The sequence below is a fragment of the Ixodes scapularis genome, unplaced genomic scaffold (assembly GCF_016920785.2).
Source record: "Ixodes scapularis isolate PalLabHiFi unplaced genomic scaffold, ASM1692078v2 PGA_scaffold7__128_contigs__length_106722199, whole genome shotgun sequence".
NCBI lineage: Eukaryota > Metazoa > Arthropoda > Arachnida > Ixodida > Ixodidae > Ixodes > Ixodes scapularis.
Window position 1 is genome coordinate 83,673,251 of NW_024609882.1, and position 12,510 is coordinate 83,685,760.

At 48.1% G+C, this 12,510-nt stretch overlaps 1 protein-coding gene across 1 annotated transcript; it reads left to right on the top strand.

Annotated features, from left to right (window-relative positions):
• Window positions 1-1,118: 1,118 nt before the first annotated feature.
• Window positions 1,119-3,570, top strand: LOC121047641 (the record flags this gene model as incomplete). The annotated part of the gene is made up of 3 exons (XM_040503057.2): window positions 1,119-1,545; window positions 2,611-2,830; window positions 3,549-3,570. Coding segments are annotated over exons 1-3 (669 nt in total), but the record flags the coding sequence as incomplete, so codon positions are not given.
• Between the last annotated feature and the right edge of the window lie 8,940 nt (window positions 3,571-12,510).

The following is a 12,510-nucleotide window of genomic DNA, read 5'->3' on the forward strand; positions in this document are numbered from 1 at the left end:
TTTCCCTCACCCTATCAGTATCCTCCTCCCGCTCAGAAAACTATATATTGCGGAACACAACCGAATAAAGACGTTGATACGCTACCACCAACTGTTCCTCGGTTTTCTTCACGCCGCACGCGGTGGCTTATGCGACGCAGCAGTGGCGACGAGTCCGGACCTCGCCCAAGCGGACAAAAAAGCCCCGGAGGCAGCCATACAGCTCAGCAGCGTCCCGAGGACAGCTATGGCCCGCCTGCAACTACCGGAATTCGACGAAGACATAGATAAGTGGAAACCTTATCTCATTAAGGTCGAAGCCTACTTTGAGGCTAACACCGTCACAGACTCTGCTAAAAGAAGAGCGCTGCTAGTGGCGGCACTAAGCATGAAGACTGTACAAGTACTAGCACGAAGAGTAGCCCCCCGCACGCCTAATTCTTTGACTCATGAATAAGTTGTACAAGCCCTGAATGAGTACTACGACCCGAAGCGGCAGGAAATAACGGAAAGTTACAAGTTCTTCAACCGTTGTCAAATGGAAGGCGAGTCTGTCCATGCGTTTCTGGTTGAAATACGCCGCATAGCAGACAATCGCAACTTTGGCAGCATGTTGGACCGCATGCTCAGGGACAGAATCGTTTGCGGGGTGCGCTCAAGTACGTTACAAAAGCAGCTGCTTGCAAAAAGAGAACTAACACTAGAGGAAGCCGAAGCTTTAGCGGTTTCGGCAAAATACCGAAAACGACTCTAAAAAAATGTCTTCGGAGCCAGCGGCACTACTGCATGTGCAAGCGCGTCTTCATTCTTCAGCACAAGATAACGTAAAGCGCGATGCCCCGCGAGAGTGCGGCAGGTGCGGGAGCACAAAGCCTGATGACAACAGCTGTGGCTGGGCCAAGTCTCGTTGTTACCGTTGTGGACGGCATGGTCACTTGGCAAAGAAATGTCGGAACGCTGCTGCCCGCAAAAGCCAAGTGACTAAGGCGGCTCACGCAACGACCTTGGCTGTTGCTGAAGCTACGTCAGACGTGGAAGGCAGTGATGAAACACACATCTGGACTTTGGTTTCAGAAAGAAAGAACTTTCTCGAACCGCCGATTCGCCGCACGTTAACGTGGGGGGGAGTAGAACTACCAATGGAAGTTGACACCGGATCTCCTGTTTGTGTCATATCACGGCAAATTTTTGAGAAACATCGCAAGGTGTGGCCCTGCTTGAAACCGCCACGTGTTAAGCTGTCATGCTACACAGGTCGTATTCCAGTGTTTGGTGAGCTTCAACTCCGTGCGTGCTATAAAGGCGTGGACGTCGACTGCTCCCTGACTGTGCTGGACTGTTCGGGACCAAGCCTATGCGGCCGGGACCTCCTTGCTGAGCTGAAGGATGCCGGGATGTCTATTCTGCAGTGGGCCGGACACGACTCTGCAGCGCCAGACCCAAAATGCAGCTCATCAGTCAACAACATCTTTAGTAACTACCAGGACGTCTTCTCCAGGGACCTAGGCGTAATCAAGGGACCTCCAGCCAGCCTGCAACTGAAGGACGGTGTTTCCCCCAAGTTCTGTAAGGCGAGACCCATCCCTTATGCGCTTCGTGATAAGGTGTCGTTAGAGCTTGACCGGCTAGTATCTCTCGGTGTGCCATCACCTGTAAAACACTCGGAATGGGCAACCCCCATAGTCCCAGTACTTAAGAAAGACGGCAATGTACGAATTTGTGGTGATTTCAAAGCCACATTGAACCCCGCCTGCGCGGTTGAACAATATCCGCTGCCTGTTATTGAGGATATTTTTTGCACGCTTAAATGGTGGCGAAAGTTTCAGCACCTTGGACTTACGAGACGCGTATAATCAGGTGCCATTGGATGAAGCCGCGCGAAAGCTTTGTGTGATCAACACTCACAGGGGCTTGTTTTGTTATAATAGGCTTCCGGTTGGCATTGCCTCTGCCCCTGCAATTGTTCAAAGAAAAATGGACCTGATACTTGCGGCCTGCCGGGTGTGCAAGCCTATCTTGACGCTGTGCTTGTATCCGAAAAAAAGGACGATAACGGGGAGCGACTGAAAAGCGTGCTGGGGCGATTTCGCGAACACGGTGTTAAACTGAGGTATGACGAGTGCACTTTTCGTCAACCGGCCGTCACTTACTCGGTCATCGCATAGACAAGCAAGGCCTTCACCCGACTGAGAAAAACGTGGACGCAATCACACAGGCACCCAGCCCGCGTAACATCAGTGAGCTCCGTTCGTTCCTGGGAATGTTAACGTCTTATGCTAAGTTTCTGCCAAACATGTCAACTCTCCTCGCTCCGCTATATAGACTATTGGAGAAAAATTCACGATGGCAGTGGAAGCAACCACAGGAAATCGCTTTCAACAGGGCCAAGCAATGGCTTAAGGAAGCGAAGGTTCAGGTGCATTTCGACCCGGCTAAGGAGCTAAAGCTAGAATGCGACGCATCGCCGTATGGCGTGGGAGCAGTCCTGTTTCACACCTCGGGGCATCGTTTACAAGCCCATCGGGTTCCGCTCTAGGACCTTAACACAAGCAGAACGGAACTATTCTCAGCTTGAACGAGAGACCCTCGCACTCGTGTTTGGTGTGACAAAGTTTCGAGATTATCTGCTTGGTCGAGAGTTTACCTTGGTTACCGACCACCAACCACTCCTGGGCCTCCTGAGAGCTGACGGACTGACTCCGGCAATGGCCGCCGCCCGGATTCAACGCTGGGCGCTTTACCTGGGTGGCTACCGTTACAAGCTGCACTACGTGCCAGGAAAGCAGTTGCTGAACTCGGACGCCCTCAGCAGATTGCCGATGCTGTCAACGGAGCCGGAAGATGACGGTGAGCCCCCAGACTATGCTCTCTTCTTGGAGACCTTGGATGACGGCGTGGTGACAACGCACGAGCTAAAAGATCTTGCGGCCGCTGATTCCACCCTAGCTCGTGTCAAGCAGTACATATTGCGCGGCTGGCCTAAAAGCACAAAGGGACTGGAGCCTTCTGTGCTGCCATTTTATGATCGCAAACTGGAGTTGTCGGTAGCACACGAACTAGTATACTGGGGTAATCGAGCGATCATACCGGTAAAAGCCCAGTCGAGAATGCTGCAGCTACTGCATGAAACGCAGCAAGGTTCCTCGGCTATGAAGTTTGTTGCCCGATCGTTGTTTTGGTGGCCAGGACTAGACCGCGATATCGAAAGACTATCAGCTAACTGCCACAACTGCATAATAAACTTGCCCATGCCGACAGCAGCACCCCCGGTGCCTTGGCCAAAGACCCTAGAGAAGTGGTCTTGGCTACACATAGATTTTGCAGGACCGCTAGCTGGGAAGATGATACTCGTAGTGGTGGACAGCCATTCCAAATGGATCGAAGCTGTACCCATCAAACATGCTACCACAGCGAGTACGATCAGCTGTCTACGCAATATTTTCAGCCATTTCGGCGTGCCACGTACAATAGTTTCTGACAACGGGACGCAGTTCACTAGCCAAGAATTTGCCACATTCGTAAAAAGAAACCACATCACTCACCTCCGCACAGCCCCTTCTCACCCTCAGTCGAACGGAGCAGCCGAAAGGGCAGTCCGAACAGTGAAAGATGGCCTTCGTAAAATGAAAGAGGGGACATTGGAAGACAAACTGTCGCGGTTGCTATTCAATTATAGAAGGACTCTTCAGCGCAAGGGGAAATCGCCTTCCGAGATGCTACTGGGTTACCAGATACGTTCTCGTTTAGACTCATGTTTTCCTCAAACTGTCGCAGAGCCACCACAGGGACGTGATGACTGGGCGGTACAACCGGACAGCACCGTCTATGTGCGCAATTACGGCGCCGGTGAGAAATGGACACCCGGGCGCGTCAAGACCACAACAGGAGCCCGGATGACGATCGTGGAAACCCCTGCAGCGGTTATTCGGCGGCACACCGACCAAGTACGCCCCCGCCAAGACGCAAGCCCGCAGAGTCTGCCAGATAGCCACGCATCAAACGCTACAGAGGCTTCAGGTCGAGCATCGCCTTCCCAAGCCGTCGAAGTGGCTGTGGGGCCTACCGCTCAGCTATCTCCCGACAGGGACCAGCAGCTACATTACCCGACTACGCCGCCATCCTCTACCACGAAGACGGACGCAGGTGGAGCTCAACCAGCGATCCCCCGGCGGTCGACAAGACTTCGTAAACCAATAGATAGGTTTCACTATTAAGGGAAGAGAAATTGTTTTATTGTCACTAGCTTCTTTATTTCTGCATTGTCACTCCCGCGAATGCTAGCTTCGTTTCTTCCGTTCGCCGACACCAGAGATAGTCGGTACCCCGTCGTTCCTCCTCCCCCTTTCCCTCACCCTATCAGTATCCTCCTCCCGCTCAGAAAACTATATATTGCGGAACACAACCGAATAAAGACGTTGATACGCTGCCACCAACTGCTCCTCGGTTTTCTTCACGCCGCACGCGGTGGCTTATGCGACGCAGCAGAACGCAAAATTACCAGCGTTGCGTGCGTACGCAATAAGCTAGCCCTTCTATTGTGTTCTGCTCGTGCGCGGTCACGACCCGCAATTTCCTTGCGTACACAAAGCTCTAGAGTCCGGTCCACTAAATCTGTCTAGTGTTCGCATATCGTTTCGCTGTGTGCATGCGCGGCGCCTACGTCGGCGCCGGGTGACGTACACGGTCCTGAAACTGTATGACGCACGCGTCTCTGAGTCTGTGCACACAGTTTGAATGGGGGAGTACTGAGGATTTAATCTAGTTGTCCATCCTCACGCCAACCGGAAACTACAGCCGATTTCGCGGGACTCTGAGGAAAGAGACTATGGGGATGAAAGCCAATGCAGCACCGCACGTTGATCCGAAGCAAACCCCACCAGCGGTACCGCTGCGGGGGAGGCTAACGACTTGACACAGGCAGCCTTCTGGAGACACAAAATCCCTGGTGACCAGACGCCCGAGGCAGCAAGGCCTCCAGATCCCGTGGAGTGACGAACAACGTGAGCGCCAAAGCCCAGACAGTAGGCGATACCGCTCACTGTCTGGGCGTTGGCCCAGGCAGTAAGCGATATCCGCATTCAAGGAGCGCAGAAACCCATCCCCTAGCAATGAAATAGTGAAGGCGTCAAATTCTAAAATAATGAAAAGACATTGCAAAACTTAGGTGAGCTGGGCCCCAGACCTTCCGTGAATAAATGGGAACAAAACAGCACATGATGCAACACGGTGTATTCTTTCATCGCCCCATAATATCCTCGGCTATAGTGGCACCTACCTGTGCTTCTCGAAAGAATAAGACCCATTATCACTCAAGGACGCTCAGTGTAAAGCACGCCGGTTGAGACCGTGAGCCCTGCTCAAGAACGACTCTCGATCTATACCAGAATAAACCTACGACCGCTCTGATGCTATTTGCCTTAGGAGACAGCGATGGTTAAAAAAAGATTGGCTAAATACGAGTGCACCAAAAGTGAGAGAGCGGCCCGTGTAACTGGGTTCCGGCGAGAAAACAGTATGGGCTCCTTCTATGCTACAATAGCCGGAATATGCGAACCGTGCTAAGCAGACGTCAAAGAAGAACGCATCTAGTGTAAATGCAAGCACAACTTCACCAAGGGAACTAAAGTCTTCGGTCGAGTAGCAGCGAGCCACGGTCCGAGGAGTTGGGAGGACTGAGCAGGTCCCTCCGGGCCTCATTCCAAGCACCTCAAGGGAATTCTTGACGCCTCCTTTGCGTAGTAAATGAAGCTCACCTCAATCACTTTATCGAGATCCCATCACCCGGCCTACTAAGTCACCACTGGTTTAAGCTCAGCGTCCCATTCCTTTTTTCTTATTATTTTAATGTATATGTTAAACAAAACAACGTCCCAATGTGGATACGGCAAAGTGGTCGTCGGCAGAACAAGAAAGCAGAGACGATAGTGAATGAGCTCCTAGCTAAAAGACAAGAATACGTAACAAGCAATTCTTAGTTTCTAATATGCCGTTTATAAAGCTCAATAAGAGCTCGGAAAAGTGAGGCGTTCCACCAATAACGGCCACAAGAAAAAGCTAAGGCCTACCTTAAATTACATCCATATTCTCGTATTCTCGGAAGAACAGATGAGCTGTGAAAAGAGTAGCGGAACGACGAACCTTTCAATACTTTTTTATAGAAGTTATAAAATTGACGAAGAGACACATATGTCGTACACATTACAATGTTTTAATCAAAAGCGTTCTGTTTCACAGCTTCGTGTTTAGCACCGAAAAGACCACAGACCAGTCGGTTATTCTAACTAAACACAAATCAATCTTATTGTTTTGGCGAGGGAGCATAGAAAAACAATTTAAGGACATCCGAGCGTGAAAAACACACTTGCGTTGGCGTCGGGTGTGTTATCATGGCAAGGTATGGAGGGCGACAACTGAAAACACGTTTAGTCGTGCGACATCTTTTGAAACTACGGTGGAGAGGAGACACACTTACTTTTTGTGAAAAGCATACGATAGGGACGACATTCAAAACACTCTGGAATGACATCATCCATCCTCGAGGGATGGGTAAAATGATCAGTAGATGTGCTTGAAAAACTTGTAAGATGTGCTAAAATTCATGGAGCGCAACGCAGACAGTCCCTACTGAACAAAGATTTATACAGTTTATGAATGTAAGCAACAGTGCTTGATCAGATCAGATCCTTGAGTCGTCCAAAAATTTAATTAGTCTGGGATGTTTGGTGCGACATATATTAATATAGCAGCTACAAGCATTGTGAACGAAGCAGTTTTATATTCCATGCACCCTTCTTGCAATGTTTAGGTACTTCCGTCAAGAACAGGATTTTAGTTATTCAGAAATTTTACAATAACACACAAAACGATCAGAGTACTCAACGTATAGCGTCGTCGCCAATAGACGTGCACCGAACACTAAGCTCGTCGTGCACCTGAGTGCGCTATGGTAGCGTAGGCTATTTTCGAGAATTGTTTTGCGTTCCCAAAGAGCATTTCCGCTCCTCTACGGAGGATTCCGGATTCGCGGAAAAATAGCTAAATGCAGACGAGCACGTTTAAAAAATGTCAGCCCTAAGGACCGCAGCTGCGTCCGCTTAGGCGATGGTCGTGAGCGCAACGTCGCCGACAACATCATGACTGTGATTTCTAATAGAGGACGACATTGCATGCCTTAGAGAATGTGTTGACACAAACGATTTGGGAAACCCAGCAAGCTGGGCAATGATCGATGACAAATAGCAGCTTGCGACGAGGGAACATTTCTCAACGTTAGAACGGTATGTGAATCTCAGTGCACGAAACCGCTCCTTCCGAGGCAACGTATGCGGACACTGTAACTTGAATTCTCTAGTCATATTCTTATATTCAAATTTAAATTCTACTGCGGACCGTTGGGAAGTGACGAGTGAGCGATTAGTCACGACGGATTAGACCTAATGACATCCGCCCCTTGACGGCGCCTACCACACATGTTTGTGTGATCTTGTTGCAGTTTATCCTCGGTATTATAGTTCGATGTATTAAGGGTTCCGTTTCTGCCATGCTGTCACGCGGCCGGTTGCTAGCACTTTGCTACAGCGGTGACGAGGATGTGATTTACAAACCGCAGGCACTTCTTCATCAAGAAGCACGCATACAATAGGCTATTTTACGACGACAGTCAACGTTGTCTAGGTCGTTCCATCCTTCAACGACGAAAAATATAAGTGCCCCCCCCCCCCCCTACTACATCCAAATTGAAGCCGTTTTCGAGGATAACTCTGTGATCGACTCGGTGAAAAAACGAGCTTTACTTGTCTCGGCTCTAAGCAGAAGAACAATATAAGTGTTGGAAGTGTCCTCTGCACCGAACACTGTAAACAAGCTCTCGTACGAGGAATTGGTGAAGGCGCGACGCTACGACATTTTACCGACTTGTAACGAAATCGACGAACAATTCAAAATCTACAAAAAAAACATCAGGAGGAAGGTGAAACCGTGCAGCGATTACTTGTCGAACTTTGAAGACAGATAGAGAAATACAATTTCCGCAATCTTCTCAGCCCGATCCCCCGTGATCGGTCGGTTGGCGGAGTTTGCAATGAAAAAGTTTACAAGGCTTTTTGTTTTAATGTGAAGCGACACGAAAGGAAGCATAGTCTATCGCTGTTGCTGCCAAAGCGGCCGCCAATCTATTTCTCCCATGAAGTCGTCAGGGACTGAGTTTACCGATATTTCACCCAGTCACTACAGATGAATGGCACAAAGAGAGGAACAAACATGTTTTTCACAACAAAATAAACTCAAGCTTTACAGACACCTCTTGTCAGCGATGCAGTGGACTCGTGCAAGTTCAGATCGGTCAAGTGTTTTCGCTGGTGGAGACTAAGTCATTTGTCGCTAAAGTGCAACGGCCGGGAGACTGGGGACTCGACCAAGGGAGGCACTCGAGCGAGCTACGAGAAGGCGCGTAATGCACTAAAAAATTGGGAAGCTCATCAAACGTAGACGAAGGCCACGTGCTAAATCTGGATTGCAAAAACACGGAAGACGCCAATAATGTCTGGTTTTGTTAAATCATGCGCATCGAGTTCGTGTGGGGAAGAGCACCTTTCATAATGCAATTTGACACCAGTTCACCGCTCAGCGTCGCGCCGCAGGACCTCTACGATAAGTAGGGGAAATCATGAACGAAGTTGAAGAACTTCGCGATACGTCTTGTCCTCTGGAGAGACTACCGGTGCGAGGGGAGTGGGATTTACAAATCAAATATCGATATAAAACAGTCTATGAGAAATTTAGCGTTTTCAGCTTCGCCGAATCGTCGCTGTGCGGCCGGGACTTCAATCCCCGTAGCCCCAAAAGCATTCATGTACTCGAATGTTTAGAAAGGGTTGTCTTCAGTGGGACCGAGACCAAGTTCAAGAAATAACTACGAACTAAGAGCAATCTTGGTAGGATTCCGTGATCTCTTCGAACCGGGACTCCGGTCAGCGCCGAGTTTGTCTTCCGACTTTTGCTCTGTCCTTGCGCCCGTGCTGCTCGTTATCCGTGCCCAGCTTTCAAGAAATACCCTGTATAGTTTAATTGACTGAAATATATTTATATAGGGACTATTTATCATTTGAACTTCTAATAATGCCACAACAAAAGTAAAGCGTCACGCAGACCACTGTGACATTTCTCATCCAAAAAAAGAAAGAAAGAAACGACGCTGCAGGAAATCAAAGAAGCGACGCACCCTAACCTTATCCTGAAGCAACGAGTAAGCGAGGCTGAGAGCGTCGGCACACCATTGCATGATTTTCTTTCCTGCACCGCCATTTCGCTGTTCGTGCTCGGCACTCGAAAATGGCGATAATTACAATTGAGACATGTGACCTTCTGAGCTTCAGATACGGTGTGACGAATCTCAGTCGATAAGGTTTTGTTCTGTCGCAGAATGTTTTAACCGTTTTCTAATACGGAGGCCTTTCACCGCTAATTCAAATCAAGTTTTAAATACCTGCCAGCATTGGATTTAAGCGCAAATATGGCTGAAGTGCTATCACTTCGAAGCTTATCATGTAAAGTAAAGCTTATCATGTAAAGCTTTTTTTCTATGTTAATGATAACAGTGATTTCATTTTAAAATAGTAGTCAAGCGTTTTGGCTACCAAGGGAGAATACCGCTTTTGTGTGCTCTTTTTTTACCTGTAACCGGATGTAAAATTATTTTTTTACTTACAATTAGTTTATAGAGTGGTTTTGCATAAACCAAACGAAACGCTCGATTGGAATATTGGCCCTTTACGCATGAATTAGTGACGTCTTGGTCGAAGCACATCGATTCCACGTGTAACGAGGCGCCTAAAAAGCTCGGCTACCTTTAAAGTACCCTACGTGTTGCTCCGCAAACTACTAAACACTAATCCTCCGTATCCTGACGTAGGGTTCGATCACTTAGAATCCCATGCAACAATCTGATATTACCAATATCGAATCAGTCCGAAAGAAAGCTGTACATTCTACTTTCTGTTGCTGTCACAGCGATTTTCCCCATCCTCTAACCTTTCTGCCCTAAGCTTAAGGCCTCTCTCTTTTCAAGCGACACTGAAAGCCTTAATGTTTTACGTGGTTTAGTTAACTTGCCACGTCTCACCTCATTAGACACATACATGAGGTTTAACCTAGCATCATCAACAAAGAGCCACCGTGACCTAACCATTTAACTGTTTGATGCACGTACTGACCCCAGGCAGCATACAGTATTGGGCTAACATTGAATTTGATGTGGAAAACAATGGTCAAACAATGGCCCAACTGAGCCATATGGTCACAATATTGGAATCACATTGGACAACAATGAACTATCAAAGCCAATGATTTTCCAATATTGGTGACACGTTGGCATAGGCTGGTCAACATTGGACTGTCAAAGCCAATAGCTTTCCAATATTGGATATACTCTGGCATAACCTTACAATATTGGACTGTCAGATCCAATGCCTTTCCGATATTGAATATACGCTGGCTTAAGCTGGTTAATATTAAATTGTCAAAGCCAAGAGTTTTCCAATATTGGTGATGTCTTGGTATAGGTTGGTCAATATTGCACTGTTATAGCCAATGGCTTATCGATACTTGTGTCGCCTAGGGTACACAAGTATCCCTCTTTTTTGCATTGCAGAGGTAGGAAAGTGCAAAAGAGTCATTCATGCGCTCGCTCGGGTCGAGAACTTTATTCAGCCAACTTCATGTGGGGTACGTCGCCGGTGCTTTGTAACCCCGATCACAAATAGATCCTGAGCTGCCTATTGGACCATTGCAGATTTTTTGCCTGCTGGCCTCCCTTCGCATTGCCTTACATCGGCGTTCTCAACTTAATTATGTTCCCCAGCCATGTTTTTATTTCTTTCTGCGTGCTCTATTTTTTATATTTAATGTTTCTGTGCGTATTTCGTCATTGTCGACACAGGTGTCGACAAACATAAAGCCGCCGCTTATGTCGGAATCAAAGTAACTCCTACTTTTAGTTTTACGAGAGCCTATAGCGCTATAAAGTCGTCTATTCGACTCGAATGAAATCTTGAGAGGGCTGCTTCGACCGCCGGTGCACATGTCATAAGTGTAGGAAGAACAACGAAGAGCAATCGTGACCCGAGAGCCTACTGCGCCTCGATCTGGCCGGCGGCGCTCGCTCTGCGGAAAAGTGACTCTTGAGCCCCGTTAGGTTACTGAAGTTGCAAGACCCTACTTTGTCGTCGCGAATCCTTTGCCCTTGGAACGGTCGCCAAGCCGTTGCGTCCGGCGTATACCATACGGAGCATCTTTCAGAAACCTGAGACTGGGGCAGAAAAGAGAACACAACAGAAGGTACTAAAACAGAAGGCAACGTCTCAAGACGTTGCCTCCTCTTTTACTACCTTCTGTTGTGTTCTCTTTTCTGCCCCAGTCTCAGGTTTACAACCATGTTCAACGTACACCAGCTCGCCTGCACTTTATTTTTTTATTTTTTCAGAAACCGTTCGAGCAGCATCGCAACCTTCTTTCTGCGAGCGTCGGCGACTCATCGTGAGATGAAAGTCGGACGATGTGCTGTCCGTGGTGTCTTTTATGTGTAACTCGTTTGTAAAAAAATTAAAAACGCGAACCAAACAGTGTACAAATACTTTTAAATTTATTGATAAAATATAAATATATTATTATATATAGTTAATTATTTATTTCTAGACATCGTGCGCAAAGAATAGTCGCGCGAAGTTCTTCATTCTAAATTATAATGTGGGTTGTACAACGTAAAACATAGTGTCTTCAAACTTGCCCCGTTTAGAATCACTTTTGGGCTGGACGGTTTTTTTAGAAGTTCAAATGCTGGCCTTGAAAGAGCAGTCCTGTTCAATTGGTATTGACAGCAGGGTAGACGCTATGCTTGTTTTTGGGCCAATCGTGTCTCCGGTTAGGGTCACGTGACTACAGTCTCGAAGCTGGTGATAAGGCAGAGCATGGAACCTGCCAGCCCAAGGCCACGCATAGCATCCACTGCACTATCAACTTTGGGGAAAAGTGACTAATCCTCTCGTTGTGTTCATTGTTGAGATGTCCCTGAAGATTAGCCTTTGTAAGCGCACCCCCGTTCTGGCCTGCTTCCTTTCGACTCCTTCTCTCGTTTTCTCTCTCTCCCTAAGCTGAAGGCGTGGTAGACGGTCCGTACTCGCCGGGCCAATGAACCGTATACTTTTTATCGCTTGAATCCGCTCTCTGTGCGCGGGAAACGGCAGAAGCGTGATCACGTGGTTTGACGGATGGCGGATTAGCGGTTGACAAACCCGGAATGCCAGCGAAGACCAAACTATGACCTAGTTTCGCGTGCGATGCGGCCTGCGGGCCTGCTGTGGATTTAGCTTCTGTGGTAAATGGCATCTCGTTTGAAAAGTCCTACCCATATTGATTTCTTCAAAGAAGCGCACGACATTCTTGTGAATCGTTTAGTGTTCGGTTCGGCTGGTTCGGCAAACGGCAGCGTGTGCTACATCGTGTTGAATTTTCACGGATCGCTTCCTTTTAGTGTTT